The sequence below is a fragment of the Hyperoodon ampullatus genome, assembly GCF_949752795.1.
Source record: "Hyperoodon ampullatus genome assembly, chromosome: 5".
Classification (NCBI taxonomy): Eukaryota; Metazoa; Chordata; class Mammalia; order Artiodactyla; family Ziphiidae; genus Hyperoodon; species Hyperoodon ampullatus.
Genome location: NC_136918.1, coordinates 70,708,586 through 70,728,813, shown reverse-complemented (window position 1 = coordinate 70,728,813; position 20,228 = coordinate 70,708,586). Strand labels below are relative to the sequence as shown.

Below are 20,228 nucleotides of genomic sequence, written 5' to 3'. Positions count from 1 at the left end.
AGAATGTAACTGAAAGCCAGAAGTAAGGAGAATGGAACACCCTGGAGAGGCACCTATTCTAAACTGGGTGTAGGAAGCAGAAAAGCTTCCTGGAGAATATGTGTCTGAGCTGAATTCTGAACGACAAGTAGCAGTGATGAAGGTGAAGTGAAGAAGGATATTCTGAAAAAAAAAAATCCAAAACATATCCAAAGGGCTGAGGCTGACAGAGTGGGCATGAAATGCATTCTTTGTGATGGAACCTGGTGGGGCTTGGCAAACAAGAGATGAGATGTGAGATTCAAGAAGCGACTCATCCTGAAGATCCCTGGACATCGTGCCAAGTGGAAGCTAATACTTTGTAACATAACATCCTAAAAAATAATAATTTCTGTAGTCATATAACCCCTTTATCTCAAGAGCACAAGAGCTCAATAATTCAAGGTCTCCACCTTGTTTTAAGATCTGTTGCAATTGTGAATATGTTTTTAGCCAATTATAATTTAGTTAAACATAGTGTGTTGGACGCCATGTTTACTCCTTACTATAATAAATCATACAGGGCTGTACCAAAGACTTTCTCTGGCCTAGGCCTAGGGTTGATGAGGTAAGGGCAGGGACTTTGGAGTCAGACCTCAGCTGAAGTCCAGAATCTGTTACTTTAATAGCTGACTTGTCTTGTACAAGTTGTTTAACTTCACTGAGCTTCAATTTCCTCTTCTCCAAAGATGTCATGCTTAACAACAGGGCCACTGTGAATGGCTGTGCAGGCTGTTCACTGCACAAGAACACTCAGCCAAGGGGTAAGTAGGGGCTGAAATTCAGCCCAAATTTTGCTGTTTAAGTCTACACCCCCAAGTGGACATCATCCACCATAAATAAAGGCACAAAAATGCTGTAAAGGTTAACAGTAGCCTTGCTTAACTAAGTCCTGGTACATAATAAGGGGTCAACAAATAGTAGCTACTATCATCATGATCATGACCATGATCATGAACATGAAATCATCATCATCTCTTACTGTGATGATGAACAGGTGGTTTTTATAAATACCATATCCTAATGACTTTAGGATAAAACCCATCTCCCTCCCTCCAATTAAGAATGTAATGAAGCCTATACTGTATTAAAGTGTTAGGAACAGTGAGAGAATTCAGAGTAAGACAGGAAACCCTTTTAAAGTTCAAGGACTGCAGGCTTTGAACCTGAGGTGTCACAAGCAATTCAAAGAGTCCCAAAGGGAGGTGAACTCTTCTGTTGTTGAGTAACAGATCCACTTGTTCACAAAGACTGTCATATTCAAGCTAATCCAGTAGTGGATTGGGCTGCACTGGGAGCCTTTTCCACATCATTGGTGGTCACTCCCTTTTATTCCAGAGTTCCTGCTTATTCTTATGACAGTACGTGGCGACACGTCCCCCACCATTAACTACTATTCACATTGTACCGACTTCTATCCATACCCAGAAGTTCCTTATATGTATGCTTTCTGGCTTATGCAACTTTCGTCTTGAAAATATTGCATTGTACAAGAATAATTAAGACTGTTGTGTATTTAATTTGTGATGTTCAAATTCTTAGATATTTTTTCTTGATTGTTAAAGACAAATACTTTCAAAAGAAGGCATATTCTGGAAGAAAAAACGTAAATCTCAAATACTTAGTTTTAAAATAAGAACTGAGAAAAAGCATGTCTTTTAAAAAAATTTCCCTTGAAATGACTGCTTCTGGGAATTACAACTCCTGTACAGTCTGTGGGGAATTATTTTTTATGTATTGAGAGTCTCAAATTTACTTCAATTCCCTTCTATGGTTTTACTGATTTTCTTGTATGTGTGCCAGTTCTAATAAAGCCAACTCTAATTACAGAGGATATGCTTAAAGAGGGATAGAATCATTAAATGAGGAGGTCATAGGAGCCACATTTAGTAGGCTGAGCATCTGTGGTTTCTGAAATCACTGAGGATTGTAACAAATGGCATGTTTCGTATGAATATCCAGGCAGTGTTTTAGAAGCCCATATTTCCTTACAGTAGTAAATAAACGAGGAGGTATCATCCAGCGTCCATTTTGTAACATCCTACAAGATGCGCGGGGTCCAAAAAAGGACAAACTCATTTTGACAGCAGCCCTTTGAGGGCACTTTCACATGTGCCGAATGGCTTCCTTTCTCAGTAATTTCATACCCATCAAAATGTAGTCTGCTTTCTAGGCTTCTCTATTAATCACTGAAATATTGTTCTAAAAAAAGCCTCAGAACTACTCTTTTATAAGCTTGTAGAGCAGTGTTTCCCAAACTGTGTTCTGAGGGCCACCTACATCAGAATTACCTGCTGGCTTCTTAAAATGCACACTACAAGGAACCACCCCAAACCTACTGAAGCAAAATTCTGGGGTAGGGTGAGGGACCCTGCATTTTTAACAGGATTCCCAGGTTATTCTAACATAGCTCAGGAACTTCTAGGAAACGATAGTAGCCTCATGGTAGGTCGTACAATATCCAAAATAGTAAAATAGCAAAACCAATAGTGGGAAGAAAATTGTTGACCGTTCCATAAAATTAAACAATAGGATAGCAATATAAGATCATATGCATGTCCTTGGCTTAAGTTAATAGAGTTATAGAAGAAAATGTTCAGAATCAATGTTTGTGGAATTTGGCTTACTTATGGTTTCATCAGTGAAAGAAAAATTCTAAGGCCACTTGCCAAGAAGGTAACCTGCTCAGTAAGTTCTGAGCAGTAAGTATGGTCACCTTTGTGCCCTTATGGGAACCTATCAAAGAAGACTGGCCCAGACTTGCCCAGTAACGACTGACAGGGACCAATGGGAAAAGATCGGGGTGGTAGAAATGAATGGAGAGAATGGCTCCATCTTATTCTTGAACTTTGAATAAAAAAGGGTCCCATACACACTTCCCATGTTGGTCCCATGCTGTCATCTCATTAATATGATGTCATGGATAGGTATTGCTGGCAACACCTGACCATAGGATTTTAGACAGTTTAAAACGTTGAGTGCTTTCCCGCACGGCCTTGACATTGTACAGCTTTCCTCGTATGGAAGAAAATAGATCTGACACACTTGTACCAGCTCTGTGATAAGGAGGGTCACCTTGTTTGGGCTGTACAAGTTGCACACTTTAGCCACTGTCCCACCTGCATGCACGTACATTCTTGGTGTTTAAGAGCATTCTAAGGTGTGTCTACACTGCTTTTATGAAATTACTTAACACAATTTCCATCTGTTGTGGTTCAACACTTGGTCTCAAACCTTTTGGCAATAAATAGAAGTTTTACAATGTCTGCATGGAAGCTTTATCTATAACGTATACACCATAACACTGTGTGTATTTGACATACATACATACACACACAATAACTACTCTCTGTTAAATAAAATGATCTTTCATAGTACTTTTGAGAAGAGCTTATTTAAGAAAATACTGTTTATACAAAGAATACGTTTGGCACAAAAGATACACCGCAAATGCCATCATATGAATACCTTGTTTCTCTTACAATGAATTATTGTGAATTCATTAATTTGTTTTTTGTCACCATTTGCCTAAGAAAATTTTTACTAAAAATTTTTTGAGAAAATACAAAATTGGTCATTCATTTATTTGGCAGATATTTATTGAGTATCTATTGTGTGCTAGGGGCTGAGGATAGATGGATGAGGGGGACTCCCTCCATAGAACTTGTTTACTGCAGGGAGTAGACATTAAGCAGATAATCACATGCAAAAGCCAATCAAACGAAAGAATAACAACAACAAAAAACAAGATGACAGGTATATCAAGTATTATAGGGAGAGCTCTGAAGTACTTTGAGGACCTTAGCATAAATCAGGAGGTTATAGAAAGGCAATGAATCTGAGTTGTAATGGGAAAGCTAAGATCTACATTAACTAGGTGATGAGGGGAGAAAGGGCGCTCCTAGCAGAAGAACAGCAGGTACAAAAGCATAGTGGCAGGAAGAAGTGAGGTGAGTATAAGAAACTGAAAGGAATTCTTTCTGGGCAGAGCGGAGAGGAGCAGACGGCACTGGGGACAAGATGAGGCTGGAAAGGCTGGGAGAGAGCGTTGCATGTGAAGCTCTCAGGCACATGATATGGAGTTTGGTCTTTAAGCTAAGAGCTGTGGGAAGCCATCGTAAGGTTTTATGCAGAGAGTGGTCCCATCAGATTTGTGCCTCGAAGAGGTCATTCTGGCTGCAATGTGGGAGGGAGGTTGGAAGGTCCAAGTAGCACAGTCAGGAGGCTATTGCCATTATTTTAGGTAAGAGGCGATGGTAGTTTGCTTTAGGGCAATGGAGAGAGGTGGACAGAGTTGAGCACAGTTGAGAAGGTAAATCCACAATACTGGGTGATAGATTAGATAGGGGTAGGAGAGAGGGCAGTGGGTCTCTGGCTGATGCATCAGAATGAGTGATGTTGTATTTACTGAAATGGGGAATGCTGGAAGAAAATCAAGTGTTTTTTTTTTTTTTTTTTTTTTTTGGGGGGGGGTAGGGGACAAGGGTGGGACACTTAATGAGTTTTAATTCAAATGAACTGAGTTTGAGATGCCTTTGAAGTACCAAGCAGGTGATGGGAGAAGTCAATCAGAGGAGGGGCCTGGACTGCAGACACACATTTGGGAGTTTTGTCATAAAAGAGGTTACTGAAGCCGCAGAAGCAGTGGAGATTGACAGGGGAGAGAGTTACAGTGAGGGGAAGAGAGGTGCTCTGACAATGAATAGGTGGATAGAGGAAGGTGGGCCTGGAATGGAGGCTGAGAAGGAGTGTCTAGAGTAGGAGGGAGACCCAAGGAGTGCTGTCTCAGAAGGCAAAGGGAGAAATGTTTGAGGAAGGAGGAATTGGCCAACAGAATTGAATGCTGCTTAAGGCAAGTGTCACAAGGACTGAACATACCCCGTGTCTGGGACCTGCGTGGCCTTAAATGACCACAGAGATAATGGGCTTAGAGGCCAGATTAGAGAGGGTTGAGTCAGGAGGAGAAGGAGGCAAGGAAATTCAGAGTGAGCAGTGACAGGACTCTTGGCTTTAAAGAGGAGGTGAGAGAGAGGCAGTAGGTAAAGGGAAAGGAGACGTTAAGCCAGTTGAAGGTGTTTAAAAGCCCATGGGAGTTAAAGTTGGAGGGAGAAATTGAATAAAAAAGAGAGAAAGGGTACTCTACGCTGTGGAGTTTCTGAGAAGGTGGAAGGGATGAGATCCAAGGCAAAATATGAGGTATGTGATGACTTCATTCTCAGTGGCCGCTAAACGCACTTACATGTCTTTTACATAGGGGAGCTTGTGGCTGAAAAATAAATTTTATTCCTAATGTATTTGTATAGGTAGATAAAAAATTAAGATTACTCTGAAAAGTGATGACTAGAGCTCTTTTAAAAGATATTAAGTTCTTTATTTTAAAAAACTACATAAAAATTCTTATGTCACTTCAAATCTGTAAATTGATAGAGACTGATTTATTCACTCTAGTCTGCCTTTCTAAAGCATGCTTCTCCTCCTCCATGTGTTGTCTTGATTCAGCTTATTCTCTGAGTGGAAGAGGACACATTTCAATGCCTGATGATTTGTTTGTGGGTAACCACAGAGTGATTCACGCTTTGCTGCAAGTAAACTTTCAGCCTATCAAGATAAGATTGTTGTTGACCCAATATGGAAAGGCGGAAGGATTAGGATAGTGACGCTGGTTGAGAAATGGAAATTAACCCCTTGAAGGGTATTAGGCTACTGATCTTAGCTTATTTCTCATAGAGGCTCACAGGTTATTAGCAAGCTGAGTCTGAACTCTGTGTGTATGTGTGTATTGAAACCGTTTAGTAAAATATTAAAATTGGGTAACCATACAGTGTTGAAACTTTGTACATAGCAACATTTTCTTCTTATAAAAGCTTACTTTGCAAAAGCTGCTATTTCAAGGTTTCAGTTTAGTAAGTTATTTTTTTTAATTTTGAGAACGAATTAGATTTTAAAGTTGCATTTCAAAACAAACCCTATGTCTTCTATCATCATCCTATCACTTTACATGATCCCTGAATTACTCCATCATCCATCTATATGCCAAATACTTGTTAAACACTACCATGTGCCAGGTACTGGGTAGGGCATACAAAGAAGAATAATGGATGGTTTTTCCACCTCTAGTTTACTGTCTAGTGGGAGAGATTGATGGCAGGGTGCTGTGTACTCTACAGAAGGTGTGGGCAGAGAACGGAAAGGACAGAGAGGAGAGAGTTTATTCTGTTGGGGTGGTGTGTCCATGTATGCCAGTGTGTATGCACGTGTGTGTGTGTGTGTGTTTGTATGTGTGTGTGAGAGAGAGAGAGACAGAGACAGAGAGAGAATGTGAGTGTGGGAAGGCTTAACAGAGAGGCATAGAACAGGGAGATGGGAAGAGGGGAAAGGGAAAAAGATTTCAGGATAAGGATAATAACTTATCTGAGTTGATGAGCACGTATTTATTTTGTCATTAACTAATTCAAAGTATCTTTGAACAACAGTCTGGGGTTCAGTTTCATGAACCGAGTCATTAACAATATATACGTGTGAAAATGTGAAGTTATCCTGCCCAACCACTGTCCTGTTTTTGGCACTCCAACCACATTTAACATGGAAGACAACATGCTCACACACTGTGGTAAGAGGGAAGGCATCATAAGACAAACCCAGTCACTGCATAAATCCAAAGTTTGTTTTCTTTTGTCACCCTTAAAGTCCTGTGAAAGTTGGCACTAAAATTAAATGGAAAAGTTTCATATTAATGGACCCACAGGCTATTTATGTCTTATGAGTTTGGTCCTTAGAGGTCATTTAGCCCATTTTCTTTTTCTTTTTTTTTTTTTTTCGCCACACGGCATGCAGGATCCCACTTCCCTGACCAGTGATCGAACCCATGCCCCCTGCAGTGGAAGCACGGAGTCTTAACCACTGGACCACCAGGGAAGTCCCTAGCCCATTTTCATGTTGGTGTCTGGAGCGGAAAGCCATCTAGCCCACGCTGAAGGTGTCCAGCAAAGGAGAGCCACACTGCTGTTACCAGTTTCTAGTGTCTGAAGAATGCCTCCTGACAGAGGTCTTTCTTATCCTGATAGCATTTTGAAACCATCTCTATTTGCCCATGTGATATAATGGACAGCATGTTCTTATAGCACAAATGTTTGAAATCAAGTTCTAAAGAGGAATCATGATAGGTGGTTGAAGTCTGTCTGAAAAAATGTCTTTCATTCTCTTTTATAACCTAAGGAGACCTCCTACAGATGATCACATTCAATACCTAAATATCCAGTGACTAAGAGAGTGATCACACTGGCGAGTGCTCAGATCTCCAGAGGGAGACACAAGTGCCAAAACCAAGACATCTCTGAGTTGTTTTCTGTAGGGTGTAAGAACAAAGGCATCCCATGTGTCTCAAGAAACAAGAGTGAAAGTCACAATTTAGTTCCTCCTCTTCCTTTAAAAAAAAAAATGTGACTGAATAGACAGCCAGATGTGTTCCAGGACGGTCCAGCTGATTAATTCTTACTGTTAACATGCACTAGCAGTTCCAGGACACAAGGATGACTGATAAAGGGATTTGTTTGGTTTTCCAGAAATAGATTCTGTTCTGTTTGATCTATTTGCTCAACCTCTATTCTCTCATTCATGTAGGGTAATGGGATTGGCAATAAACACCAACAAGCAAGTCTCTGAGGATTCTTGAGTTACTTCAGTGACTTTCTAACCTTCTACTCTGTACTTTTATAAAATGATTATCAGAAACTGAATCAGCAATTGGAGGGATTGGAAATAGCTTCTACGTAACCATTTTCTACATGTAATCATTTCCCACACATTATCATACCAAAACCCCTGCTTATCTTTGAGGAGATTAAGTCATCAGAGAGGTATCAATAGACCACTCCTTGGTCTTTCCAATACAATATAACATTATGAAATAATTGTTCTTGTAATTTTCAATATTCCATGTGCTTAACTTGGATTTGCCCTAGAGATTGAAATTTCAGGTTCAGGAATTAACCTGGATTAAAATCCTAGTTGTACCACTTAGTAGCTGTGTGACCTTGGAAAATGTACTTAACCTCTCTCTGTGTTCCAGTTTCTTGATCTGTAAAATGGACTCAATAATGGTGAGAAAAATGCATGTAAGACTTAGCACATAGTTAGTATGATAAATGCCAGCAATTATAATTTTAAGACCTTTACACTATGCTAGCATTTACTTTCCTCTGACTTCACACCCAACTGGAAAAAAATATATTTTTTTCTGAATACCAAATAGTAAGCTTCTGTGTATTTCTGTGTGTTGATGATAGAGTTGATGGGAAGATGACTGGGAGTTGGTGGGGTGATGTGACTTTTACCCGAGGAGGGGAATGTCCTTAAAGTGACCATGGAAGCCAGTTGATTTGCTGTCAATTTCTGGAGTCCCACAGTTTAGTTTACACATTATTAAGAAGGATTTATATTTCAGGATGACTTTCCTGATGTCTAACTGAAATTTTCTAATGGCCTCATTAGAACATATTGGAACAACAAATATTTGAGAACATTGTACCATTTGCCAATACCTTAAAAAAAAAACCCAAATGCAATTTCTTCAGCCTTTTGTCCTAGATACCAGTCCTATCTCTTTAGACCCCTCCTCCCTGAGGCTGACAAGGCATCTGGGCCTTGCAGGAGCGCTAACCAAACCAGAGCAGTAACAGGACTTGGGCACAGTACATCAGGAGCAAAGACAGGGAAGCAGACCCTGATGTATATACGGTGACTTCTCTCAAAGAGGAAAGAAGCACCAACCTCCATTTACCAGACTCAGAATGCAATGGGTATGGTATAGTGATGTACTTGATATTATTAACACATAATCACAATTGTGAAATATTTTAATATTCAAGATGTATTTGACTTTTCCATTTCTAAGTATTATTCATTCATTGACTCACTCAACAGGTATTTATTGCATGCTAAAAATATACAAGGAAGTATGTTAGATTTTTCCATGTATGTCTCCTGGCCCTAACTGGATTATGAATCCTTTCAGAGCAGAGATATTATACCTTATTCATATTTTATCCCAAGGCTCAGCCTGGAGAAGACATTCAACCAACACAACAAACGTGCATTTCATAAATGAAAAATGGGACGCAAGTACTATGCTAGCTGTGCATAACCAAATAACAAAATATTTATTCCTTGGAAAAAAAATATATTTTTTTTCCAATATTTATGTCTTGATCACCTTTAAACTTACAATTTAAGCATAACATGAATGCAAGTATCATCCCTATGAATAATATATGTGTCAGCAGTATTATGTTAGACCTTTCACTTAAATATATAATTTATATGCTATATAAAAATAAGAAAATTAGATCAACAGCCTATATAAACTTTTCAGGGAGTCAGGAGTTTTTGGTGAAAATAATAATTTAAAATAGGATTTCTCTCAGATTCAAATCCCCTTTCATGGAGCAAAAGGAAATGAGCAAAGAAACCTAAGCACACTAAGTTTTCGGCACCAAACATTTTGATTCAATATGTTCTGCTATAAAATATTTGGCCTTGTTTGAATTTTTATTGTTATATGTTCTCAGTCTATATTTAACTGTGAGAAACACAAATAAGAACGAGTGAATGTGCAAAATGTTCTTTTCAAGTGCATGGCAGTGAATTTGAGAAAACATATATTAAAGGAACACTTTGTGGTTTTAACTTGCAGGTCCTTTCCTGAGCCTCCCCTGGCCAGATACAATTCAATGTTTATTGAACTAAGGTAAGGACTCAGCTTACTTGGAATGAAATTCTTAAGGGCCCCTCAGAGCCACCTCAGATAGCACCTTACTTCGCCATGATCTCAAATAAGGTTTCTTTTATGCTTTGTCTTTTTCACAGGTGAAATAAGGTCTAATTAGAAAGTTTCATAATGGAGACATTTAGTTCCTCAATTCCTTCTTTGCTCAAATTGACTTTTTAAAAATTGGGGCATTCATTCTGGCATCAGCTCAAACTTGATCTGTAATCAGCCAGCAATCTGTGCCTCACAAAGGCTGCTATCCTTAATGCCAGCTTCTTCCACCCATACCATCTCTGTGGGGTAATACATTTTAGTTGGTGCCTCTCCGAGAGCCCCTCACATTTCCATCTGGCCAAATAAACACATTTTTTTCCCGATTCAGTCTCAACTTCTTGGCTGAGCAAGAGGATAGACTTGCCACAATGGATGATCTTTAAGATGCACAAAATCCTCCAATTCAAGGAATGGGTACAGGTGGTATAATCAACGGCTCTCTAGAGGATGGTTCATCTACAAAGTGGTTTGTGTTCAACAGTGTTTTAATACCGTTCTCTTGGTCTAAACTGCAGTTCCTGAGCAGTGTCAGTGTTGAGAACTCTATGCCTTCTAAGAGGGCACATTGGTGATAAAATATTCTGTTCCCAAGGACAGCATAACTTTGTGAAGATTAGACTTTTTATCAACCTATTTCCACTGGTCAGACTGGGGCAAGCGTAACTGGGAGGGAGCATGGAGAATTGGTTAAGAGCGCGGGCTCTGGAGTCAGGTTGAGTTCAAATCCAGACGCTGTTAACTTATTACCTGTGTGACCTCAGGCAGTTTTCAAATCCCTCTGTGCCTCAGTTGCCCCATCAGTAAAATGGAGATAATATTAGTACTAGCCTTATGAGATTATTGTGAAGATTAATGAGATACTGACATGTTTAACATAGAGCTTGGCTCAGATTCACCAACAATGATTATTTTTTAGGCAAGGTCAGTAGACCAAGTTCCTTGGGCAGCAGAAAGGAAGGGAAGGGTAAATAACCAGCTCTGAAGCTATTTCTCAAATAATTCCCTACTCTTTAAATGTCTCACTTTTCACCCAGTTCAATCATCAAGCAAAAATGTAAGGGAGGACTATGAGATGAGGAGGTCTGTGCAACCATTCACTCATTTAGTGTGGTCTCATTTCCTTGGGGTTCTTGACAGGATGCTTGTTTTTCTCTAGCCCTCAGGGTCATCGGGGTTGAAATGAAGAATGTTTTCAGGGCAAAATGGCCAGTACCACTTTCTTGATAGCCATATAATTGTAGGCATTGTTTCTCTTGCTCATTTCTCATTTATGTTTCTCTCCCTTTCAACATCCTCCCTTTTTCTCATTCCCACTTTGGTGAGATACCTTTCTCAGCATGAAGCAGAGGCAGTCAGGCACACCTCTGTGTGTGCAATAAGAAAGCCAACCAGAACGGTGGGGATCATGTATCCCTGTAAATCCCAGGGGCACAAGTGATTCTTAGCAGCCAGGGGAGGAAGGTTCTTACCAGTTGCTTTCTCAGGGTTGTTGCACATGAAGCATTGCCACGCTCCTGCTGCTTCGCTGAAGCCAAACACGTCAAAGAACCTCACTTCTTCCAGATGCAGCTGTACCTGGTCCAGATCCTGTTTCAGGAACACAAAGCACAAAGAACATAAGTGGGTCTGCCTGCCGCATAGCATTCTGAGAGGGGGAAAAGGGGATATGGAAGCAGGACGTCCAGGGCTCAAATTCACTGCCAGGGACAAGGAGAGGGCATTGAGCAAACCTCTCTTGGCCCATTTTGGAGCACAGCAGCCAGCTCAAACTCTTCCAGGGCAGTGCTCTTAAATGCGGAAGGCAGGGAGCATGGGCCCCAGGGCTGGGCGTCAGGTTGTGGGGAAGTGAAGTGGCCCAGAATTTTCTTACATCTAACAGCAGCTCCAGAATTTCTAAAAAGTTGGGGTATCCAAGTGTCAGTGTGGTTGAAAGGAATGCTTCTGGGGGACTTCTCTTTTATTTACACTTTACATAACATTGAGGATCAATTATCCATACCAAAAAATTATTTTTATTAGGTTGGCTTCACAGGGGGCTGATAGAAGATGTGTGAGAGGGTTTAATCCCTCAGCCCTTGGCTCCAGCCCTGTTTTAGTTTCATGCTTACCTTAAAAGTGGATGCAAATTTTGCATGCTAGTCCATTATATGGCTGCATTGGTTTTAATGGAAAATAATGCCTTAAATTACTTATCAGTAAATTAATTAACTTTTCCCCTCTAAATGGTTGAGTAGAATTGACACACCAAGAAGACTTCCCCTGTTTTATGTGCCCTGTGGCAACCTGCCAATGTGTTCCTGTTTAAGAGGCAGAGGAGGGAGGTTCCATTACACTGTAAATGGATGGAAAACTATTAGCTTAACCAAATTAAATAGCTCTACTATCCTCCTGAGGCTTTCCTATTATGTAAATGACTTATAGCCTCTGCTACAGGGTGGTCAGAATTGCACTCGTAAAAAGTTGCTTTCCTAGCACAGATTTAATGTCTTTTCTAGCCTTGCACGTGCCCAGATGATTTATCTGTTTGTCGTCTATTGAGCTGTGATTTTATTTCCTTTCTTCTGGTCCACACACTCACCTTCTACCCATAGTAACAGCTCTTAGTATGCCCAGGAGCCAAGGGATGGAGGCATTGTTAGCCCTGCTTACAGTGGATCTAAAATAGAGAATGATCAGTGGCTACCCAGATCCTACCTCAAAGTTCCCTGGGTCTGCCTTTCTTGACACAGGTGAGACGTATGCTAAACTCTAAGCTCCTTGAGAGCAGAAACATATCTACTGTGTTCACAAGTTATAACCCCAGAATCTAGTCCAACATCAAGAATGGATGAATATCATTGGTTTGCAGGACCAGTGCAAAGTTTTCCAATGAACTATACGAACAGTATTATGAAAATTTAAAGTGAATTCTTTTTTAGGAACATTTACACTCACTGGAACAAAAACCCAGTGAAGGCAGGGATTTTGTTTTATTGGCTGCTCTAATGTCAGCACTAAAAATAAGCAAGCATTAAATAAATATCTGTGGGATAAAGAAAGGCATAAACTGGGACTAGAAATGAATACTTTTTAGCATCCTTTATTAAGACTGTTATGGCTTGTGTTCTGGGATTGGACATTTTGGAGGCTCAAAATGCTGAATACAGTTTTTTGAGCTGCTAACATTTAATACCATCTTTTAGGCATTCCAATAGGCACTGTTTATAAAGAAATGTTGTTTTAGCAAAAGTGATTTTGAATGTGTTCAATGAAAAAAGAGGAGATGTTTTAAAAAAGCATGTTTCCAAGATAAAGACTGAAGAAGCACCTGGGAGTTTGGTAGGTTTCAAAGGATGAAATCCATATTAAAATTTATGGGGAAAAAGCAGATGTTCATAAATATCACTTTCAAAACTGCTAAGTCTCTGAAGTCTACACTTGGCCATTGGCATGCAGATCACTTCTCTATTTCCCACACAATTAAGGATCAATTTATTATTCACCACAAACACTGCTAGCAAACAAAGTACTTAAAATAATACTTAAGGGTTCCTTTATTTTTCCTGTTCTGAGACCAGAAGTGTCCCAGGTTGTTGCTTATAATCCACATTTGTCTTGGCAAAAAGTTACTTTAAAAGTTTAAGACAGATGGCAAGCGAGATCCCAGTGTTCAAGTTCTCAAGTCAAAAGCAGACTTACTTCTCCAGAGGATTTAGGTGTCGTGCAAAGGGGACTGAGTGAGGAAGTAGATGGTAATTCTATGAACTGTTGAAGTTGGCAGTAACTTTGAATAGAGAGACAAATGAGACATAGGTAGTTCCAAACACTGGTGGAAAATCAAAGCAAAATAAATCACAAAACAAGCAAACACAAACCATCAACTCATGATACCTAAATTTTTGGAATTTTGACTTCTTCAATGTGCTTGAGGTCATTATTTCTCTCTTCTACTCATCTTCTTTACCCTCCTGGGTCCTGTAGCTTCTCTAAGCCTTGCCCAGGAATTGCTATATGGCTTTTTTTTTTTTTTTTTAAGGCAAGGGAACTAAAATTGATTTGGTTAGAGAATTACAAACTTCCTTTAAGACAACTAGACTCCAGAAGAGTAATAAAAATAATTTAGATCTAAGTAGGGTCACTCATTGAGTATTTCCGTTCAATGGCATTGTGGTGGACAGACCCTAGGGTGACCTTTTAATAATTCCCATCTCCTGGTGTTCATCCTTTTGTATAATCCCTTTCTCTTAAGTGTGGGAGGGACCTGAGACTTGCTTTTAACCAAGAATATGGCAAAGGTGATAGGATATTAATCTCGTGATTGTATTATTATGTATGTCCTCCCTCCACCCCCAACACACACACACACACACACACACACAAAACCCATCTTGCCAGCAGATGCATAGGGAAACTCTCCTGCTGGCCTTGAAGAAGCAAGCTGCCACACTGTAAACTGCCTATGGAGAGGGCCACATGGCTAGGAACTGTGGGTGGCCTCTAGGACCTAGACGCAGCCTTCAGCCAATAAGAGATCCAGCCCTTCAGTCCTACAACAACCCCTCCACCTTGCCAAATTTCTGCCAGCACCCTGAGCAAGTTTGAAAGCTGACCCTTTCCATTCGAACCTCCAAATGAGAATACAGCTCAGCCAAGACCTTGACTGCAGCCTTGTGAGACTCTGAGCAGAGAACCCGGCTAGGTCACAAGCAAATTCCTGACTCAAGGAAACTGTGAGATAACAAATACATGCTGTTTTAAGCTGCTAGGTTTGCAGTGATTTGTTATGCAGTTTTAGGCATCAATACTGAGATTGCGCTTTGAAGGAGAAGAGAAGGTGACACTGCTGGCCAATTTTCAATGAAAATGATGCTTCCACTTAGAGGGGTCACATTCTTTCAAGTACACACCAAATCAGGCCTCAATAAAACCCAAAGAATATTGAAGTCCGTATTATTTCTGTTGACTTAAAGAAAAAAGATACATAATCATAGTAAGCATGCACTAAGAAGGATTTTCCTGATAAACACCATCTAATTCAAAGGGGTAAAGGCCCTTGGAGGGGGAAAATGGTGTTTTTAAAACAGCTGATTAAGTAAATGTTTGTCCAGTTTTAGAAAAAAAGTCATTAATGGGAGTAGGAATTTGGAAAACTATATAAAAAGTCTCTTGCAAAGCCTAAGGGAAAAATATGCCAGGCAGCTTGGAAAGATGAGAGGATATTTACAACATTGTTTTGATGACAATGACAGCATGAGTCAATGCTATCGATTCTGTAAAAGTCCAAAGTGGATCTTATAACATGGTCTATGTACTGTGAGAAGGTATTGGGAAACAATTTTCCAGAAATCAGTGAAAGGATACATCTGGAAGAACTTTGGTTTCTGGCACATTTAAATTCTGTTCTAACTCTATTGTTGCACAGATACGAAATGTAGGATTGCCACACACGCTCGATGTGCCTATGGTTAATAGGATCAACTCTCGGCACATACTTCAAGCATGTTTTAAGAAATGTAAACAGGAGTTATTTTTTAAACAATCTTCAATATTTTCACATAATAGTAATGCTTTACATCTTTATGGTTATTTCTAGTGCACATGTTCTAACTGTATAGAGTTCAGGGTGTGAAATAAACTTATTGAGGGAAGAAAATTAATGATTCTTCTCTGTATTGTTCATCTTTATGTTACTCATGTTGTCCTACATTGTGTAGGCATACCGTCTTGTAAGAAACACTGTATGTTGAATGAATAAACTAGCAAAAGAGACACTAAAGAATATTTATGCTCTAATTTTAAAAATTTATTTCAATTTCTGAGAAATATCACTGTTGAGTTCAATTCATATCACTTAGAATTAAGAGCACCTGGTGTCAGGAACCAAAGACAAATAGACGAAGGAGACACAGTCTTGTATTCCAAGACATGAGAAGGCAATTCACTGGGTCCACAGTATTTCTCACAGAAGGAAACTAGAACACACCTTTATTTGTGTTTGGCTGTGGTTATTAGTAACCTTCTTCTGATGTGACTTTTTTGGCTCTCAACTGGATTAAAGCTCCTTAACAATTTCTATATTATTTTGTAGCTTATTTCTATATTATTATATTTCTATATTATTTTGTAGCTTCTGAAATTAATTAGCATAGCACTCTGCCCATAGGAGCTGTTCAATGAATTTTTCTAAATTTTTGCTAATTGAGCCACATTTATATCAGCAGTGGCATTTAGGTTTTCAATTTTCATGTCTATTCAGTTATGACTATTAAGCTCTTTTAGAACATATTTACTTTAAAAAAATACCTGTGTCTCTATGTATATTACAGGAATTCATTTTAGTTAACTTCATAAAACAAGTTTTTAGAATAAAATGTAGTCATTGAAGAAGAATGTTTGCCTGAATCCATCAATATAGCATGTTGACTGCTTGTTTTTCAGACCCTCAGCTTTTCCAGATCTCCAGTTCTCAGGAGGTATTGGCATCAGGAATCCTGGGGAAATGTGTTACAAACATCATATACAGGTCTGCCTCTGGAAGCCTAACCCAATAAGTCCATGTTTGGGCCTGGTAATCTGCATTTCTAAACAAGCTCCCCAAGTTATTCTGGCATGCACTGACAGGGAAATTAATTCTACACCCTTGGGAACAGAGGTGGGGATGGCTGATCTGTCTCCATTAATTGGTATTTGAGGAATTTGTCAATCCTCATGTGCATATGTTCATACTTTTCCACAATAGTTTGGTTTCATATGACAAAATACATAATCTGGTTGCAAGAGCAAAAATTCCACTCTTGATAATCAGAGATGTTTTTATTCCAAATTTTGCAATACAGAAGGAAGAGTTGAGGCATGAATACTGAACTTGTTGGGACTTATCTGAAACTTGGCAGGAGGCTGGGATGTGTGAGGAGGGAGGTGGACAACAGCTGGGAGACAGATTCTGAGCAGAGGTGGCAAGAGTGCTGACCTGGAAGAACTCACAGTGTGCTCCAGTATTCAACATGGATGTCGTACATGTGTTACATTCCATCGTCTCTCCTTTTTCCATCCCAGATTAGGAAAAGAACCCTAAGTACACATGAGTATTTGAGGTCAAAGTGGCAAGCTTTTTACTATCACTACAGATCATGAAATAGACTTGGCCGTCTTCCTATCTTTTGAATCCCAGTGTGTTGAGAAGAACTGAATTGCTTCCTGGCAAGTCATGACAATTCTATGGTTCTGGCTTCAAGTGGCTGGAAGAAAGCACCCATGTTTGATTTATTTCAGAGAGATGTTTTGAAGAATTCTTTCATTCAAGAACCAATAAATATGATAGAATATTCGATTTGATTCAAAAAGCCAAATTTTCACACTCACCTAAGGACCAAAAAAAGTGATATTTTTGATTACAGAATGTTGGCAGTAAGCTGACAAGAGTTTAAATAAAGTTGTTTATGGAAAAGTTAATATAAGCATATGCATTGAGTCAAAATAAAGGTGGCAAATTGGGTGAAGCTTCATAAATGTTTGATAAGCCCATAATTAATTTCTTGAAGGATCCAATTTGTTTTATTTTTTTCCCCAGTGGTTAATTTAATTTTATTTTTTAAAATTAATTTTTCTTGCAGTATAGTTGATTTACAATGTTGTGTTAGTTTCTGCTGTATCAATTTCTTTTAAATTTTAGCCCATTAAAACCAGCAAAGTATTTTTTATCAGAGTGGAAGCAAGGCCAAAAGACTACCAATGTTCAAATGTCATGAAAATGTTGGCATTTCTACAGGGTGTCAGCAGTAAATGTAATCACCAGAACTACTGGCAATGAAAGCCTGCATTCCCATGGGATCTCCTTTCATATTGGAAAACAAAGAATTGCAGTGATTTTTTTTTTTCTAATCAGTGGTTGCCACCTGCATTTAACAACTATGTATTGAGCATCTAGTACTAGTATGTATTACTATGTGTACTAGACCATAGAGGGTGCTGACGTGGAAAAAGCTCATTGGAGAGGCTTTCTTTTTCTTCATTTGGAATCTGTTAGTGAGATAATCATACTCCTCAGCCCTGTAGGTTATTTTGTTGGGGATGAGGTCCTTCTCTTGCTGTCTTAATTTTCTTCCTTTATCCCTGATACTGCTCTCATTCTCAGACTCTCCTCCCATCTCCCCTTTATATAAGTTCTCACTCTTTGGGGTTTGATATGTCTTTGAACAGATATGTATTCCTGAAAAATATGTAGCAATGTTTAGGGTATTTGTCATTTTCACAAATACGTTATATCATAGACCACATTCTATTTCTCGCTTGTTTCACTCAAGATCTCTACATGGTTTTGTATGTGTATTTAGTTTGTTGCCTCTACTGCTGCAATGTGATTTACTAGTGCATTTCACCACCCACCACGTTTTTATCTAACCATTCTCCTAAGTATGGGCATCAAAGGTTCCTCCCCCTTTGCGCCTAGACGGACCATGCAACAATGAATATTCTCATCATACATGTCCCCTTGTGGACATGAGCAAGAATTCTTCTGGGATAATCATTCAGGAGTGAAATTGTTGGATCATAGGGTATGTATAAGAATATAGAGAAAATATTTTTATGGTTTTGCACAGTTTGGGCTTTCTGAGCAAATTTTACTGAAACTTGGGACCTGGGCTGAAAGAAAAAGCTTTAGAAGTTAATTCATAACTAATCAGAAAGGGAGAGACCATCTAGAAGATTTATCTTCCCAGAAGTATGTGTTCACATTTCAAGGTGGGGATGAGACCCAGGATTTGGAGACAGCCCTGGGTTATCAAGCTGGAGACCTTAGTCTTGTCCTTTCCATGGAGTGATTTATCTGCATCCAAAAGGTAAGAGTAAGAACCCAGCATCCTTCCCAAGGAGCAAAGATTTTTCTCCCCCTCTTTCAGATGAGTGGGGGCGTTGTCCCTCCCCTACGTAAATATCCAGATTCATATTTTCATGGTTCCTTACCTATAATACAGACCTTGGTATGTGTAGGATGACATGTGGTTCTCATTGTGTTGCCTGAGGGTAAACAACTGAGGCAAAGGGGAAGCGGTGAGGTTATCTGCTGTAAATAATAATAATCTGCTCTGCCCCAGAAACCTTGTTTGCATGACACATTAAAACATTTAACATTATGCATATCTTTAACTTCTCTAGGTTCTGACAAATTGCTTTTCAGGATGGCTGTCCAATTTACATTCCCACCAGCACAGCATGAAGAATCCCTTTTCCACATCACAATAAGGGCCTTTCTAGACTCTGAAGTTTCTCGAGGAATTTCCATCCAACAACCCTTTCTAATGCCTGAAACAGGCCATGCTTTTGGTGACCACAGTCACCGTGGTTTGATTGCATCAGGGGCTGGCAACAGTCTCCAGTGACTTTTAAAACCGCTGCTTCTTAAACTGTGGGGAAAATCAACCACACTTCTGTAGAAAACACTGTATTTTTCTCTACCTTTATTGCCTTTTGCTGTCATCAGAAGCATTCCAGATTCTGGGCATCAGATGACCCTTTTTGGGTACAATTATTTTAATACACTAGTGCATATCAACATTTGGCCAGGGTCTAGTTTTATTTTAAGAATGATCATTTTGTCGACTTGTTTACTACTTGGAGTAGTGATCAAGGGGATAAAACTGACTCCTATCATGGACTTAAGGAGAAGGCATTGTTTCCCATGATATGGGAATTTCAAATGTCTCCGTTTCGTCTTTCAACAGAGCACAGTGCTAAGCACTGGTGAAGCAGTAGAGATCAAGGCAGATGGGATAAGATGAACTACTCCTCAGTAGAGAAAGGGATAAAGCAAACTCTGGTCTAATTTACCCAATGGAAAATTCCACAGATGGTAAAATGAATGAGCTAGATCTACATGTATGAACAGACATATTTTTAAAACACAGAAAGCATATTACAAAAGATGTATGCAATACGGTAACACATATGTAAAATTTTAAAACAATGGTACAAAACATTCAGGGAAATAATACACACCGACCTCAGGAGAGTGTTTGCAACAGTTTCCTTCTTTTTGTAAAGGAAAATATTTGAAGTAAATATGGAAGAAATGTAAACACCTCTTCTATCTTGTGGGAATGGATGTCATCTTTCTGCAATTTCCTAAATTTGTCAGTTACTTCATAATAAAAAAAATAAAAGTGAGGCAGAGAACACAGTTCAGTGAAGCAAAGAGACTGGCAGGGGTTAGAATTTGTGAGGAACAAAGGTTCTACATGTGGGGAGGATTCCTTGGTGCCCTTCCAATCCCTTGTAGAGGGATCTCCTCATTTTGCCTGTGTGAGGCTGGCCTCAGTGGTGAAGGTCGTTAAAGGACCATTTATTTCTCCTGATTTTTGCATTTATTCTTGTTGGGTGGCTCCATAGGAAAGCTTCTTTTAATCTAGCTCTT

At 39.3% G+C, this 20,228-nt stretch overlaps 1 protein-coding gene across 3 annotated transcripts in view; it reads right to left on the bottom strand.

Moving 5' to 3' along the window:
* Positions 1-20,228, bottom strand: part of VEPH1 (ventricular zone expressed PH domain containing 1) — a gene marked incomplete at both ends in the record, with an annotated part of 216,361 nt that overhangs the window by 9,445 nt on the left and 186,688 nt on the right. For all 3 annotated transcript variants that reach the window (XM_079705451.1, XM_079705452.1, XM_079705453.1), the window contains one exon: positions 11,308-11,425. In XM_079705451.1, the coding sequence (XP_079561577.1) occupies positions 11,308-11,425 (118 nt within the window). The remainder of the gene's footprint in view (positions 1-11,307; positions 11,426-20,228) is intronic.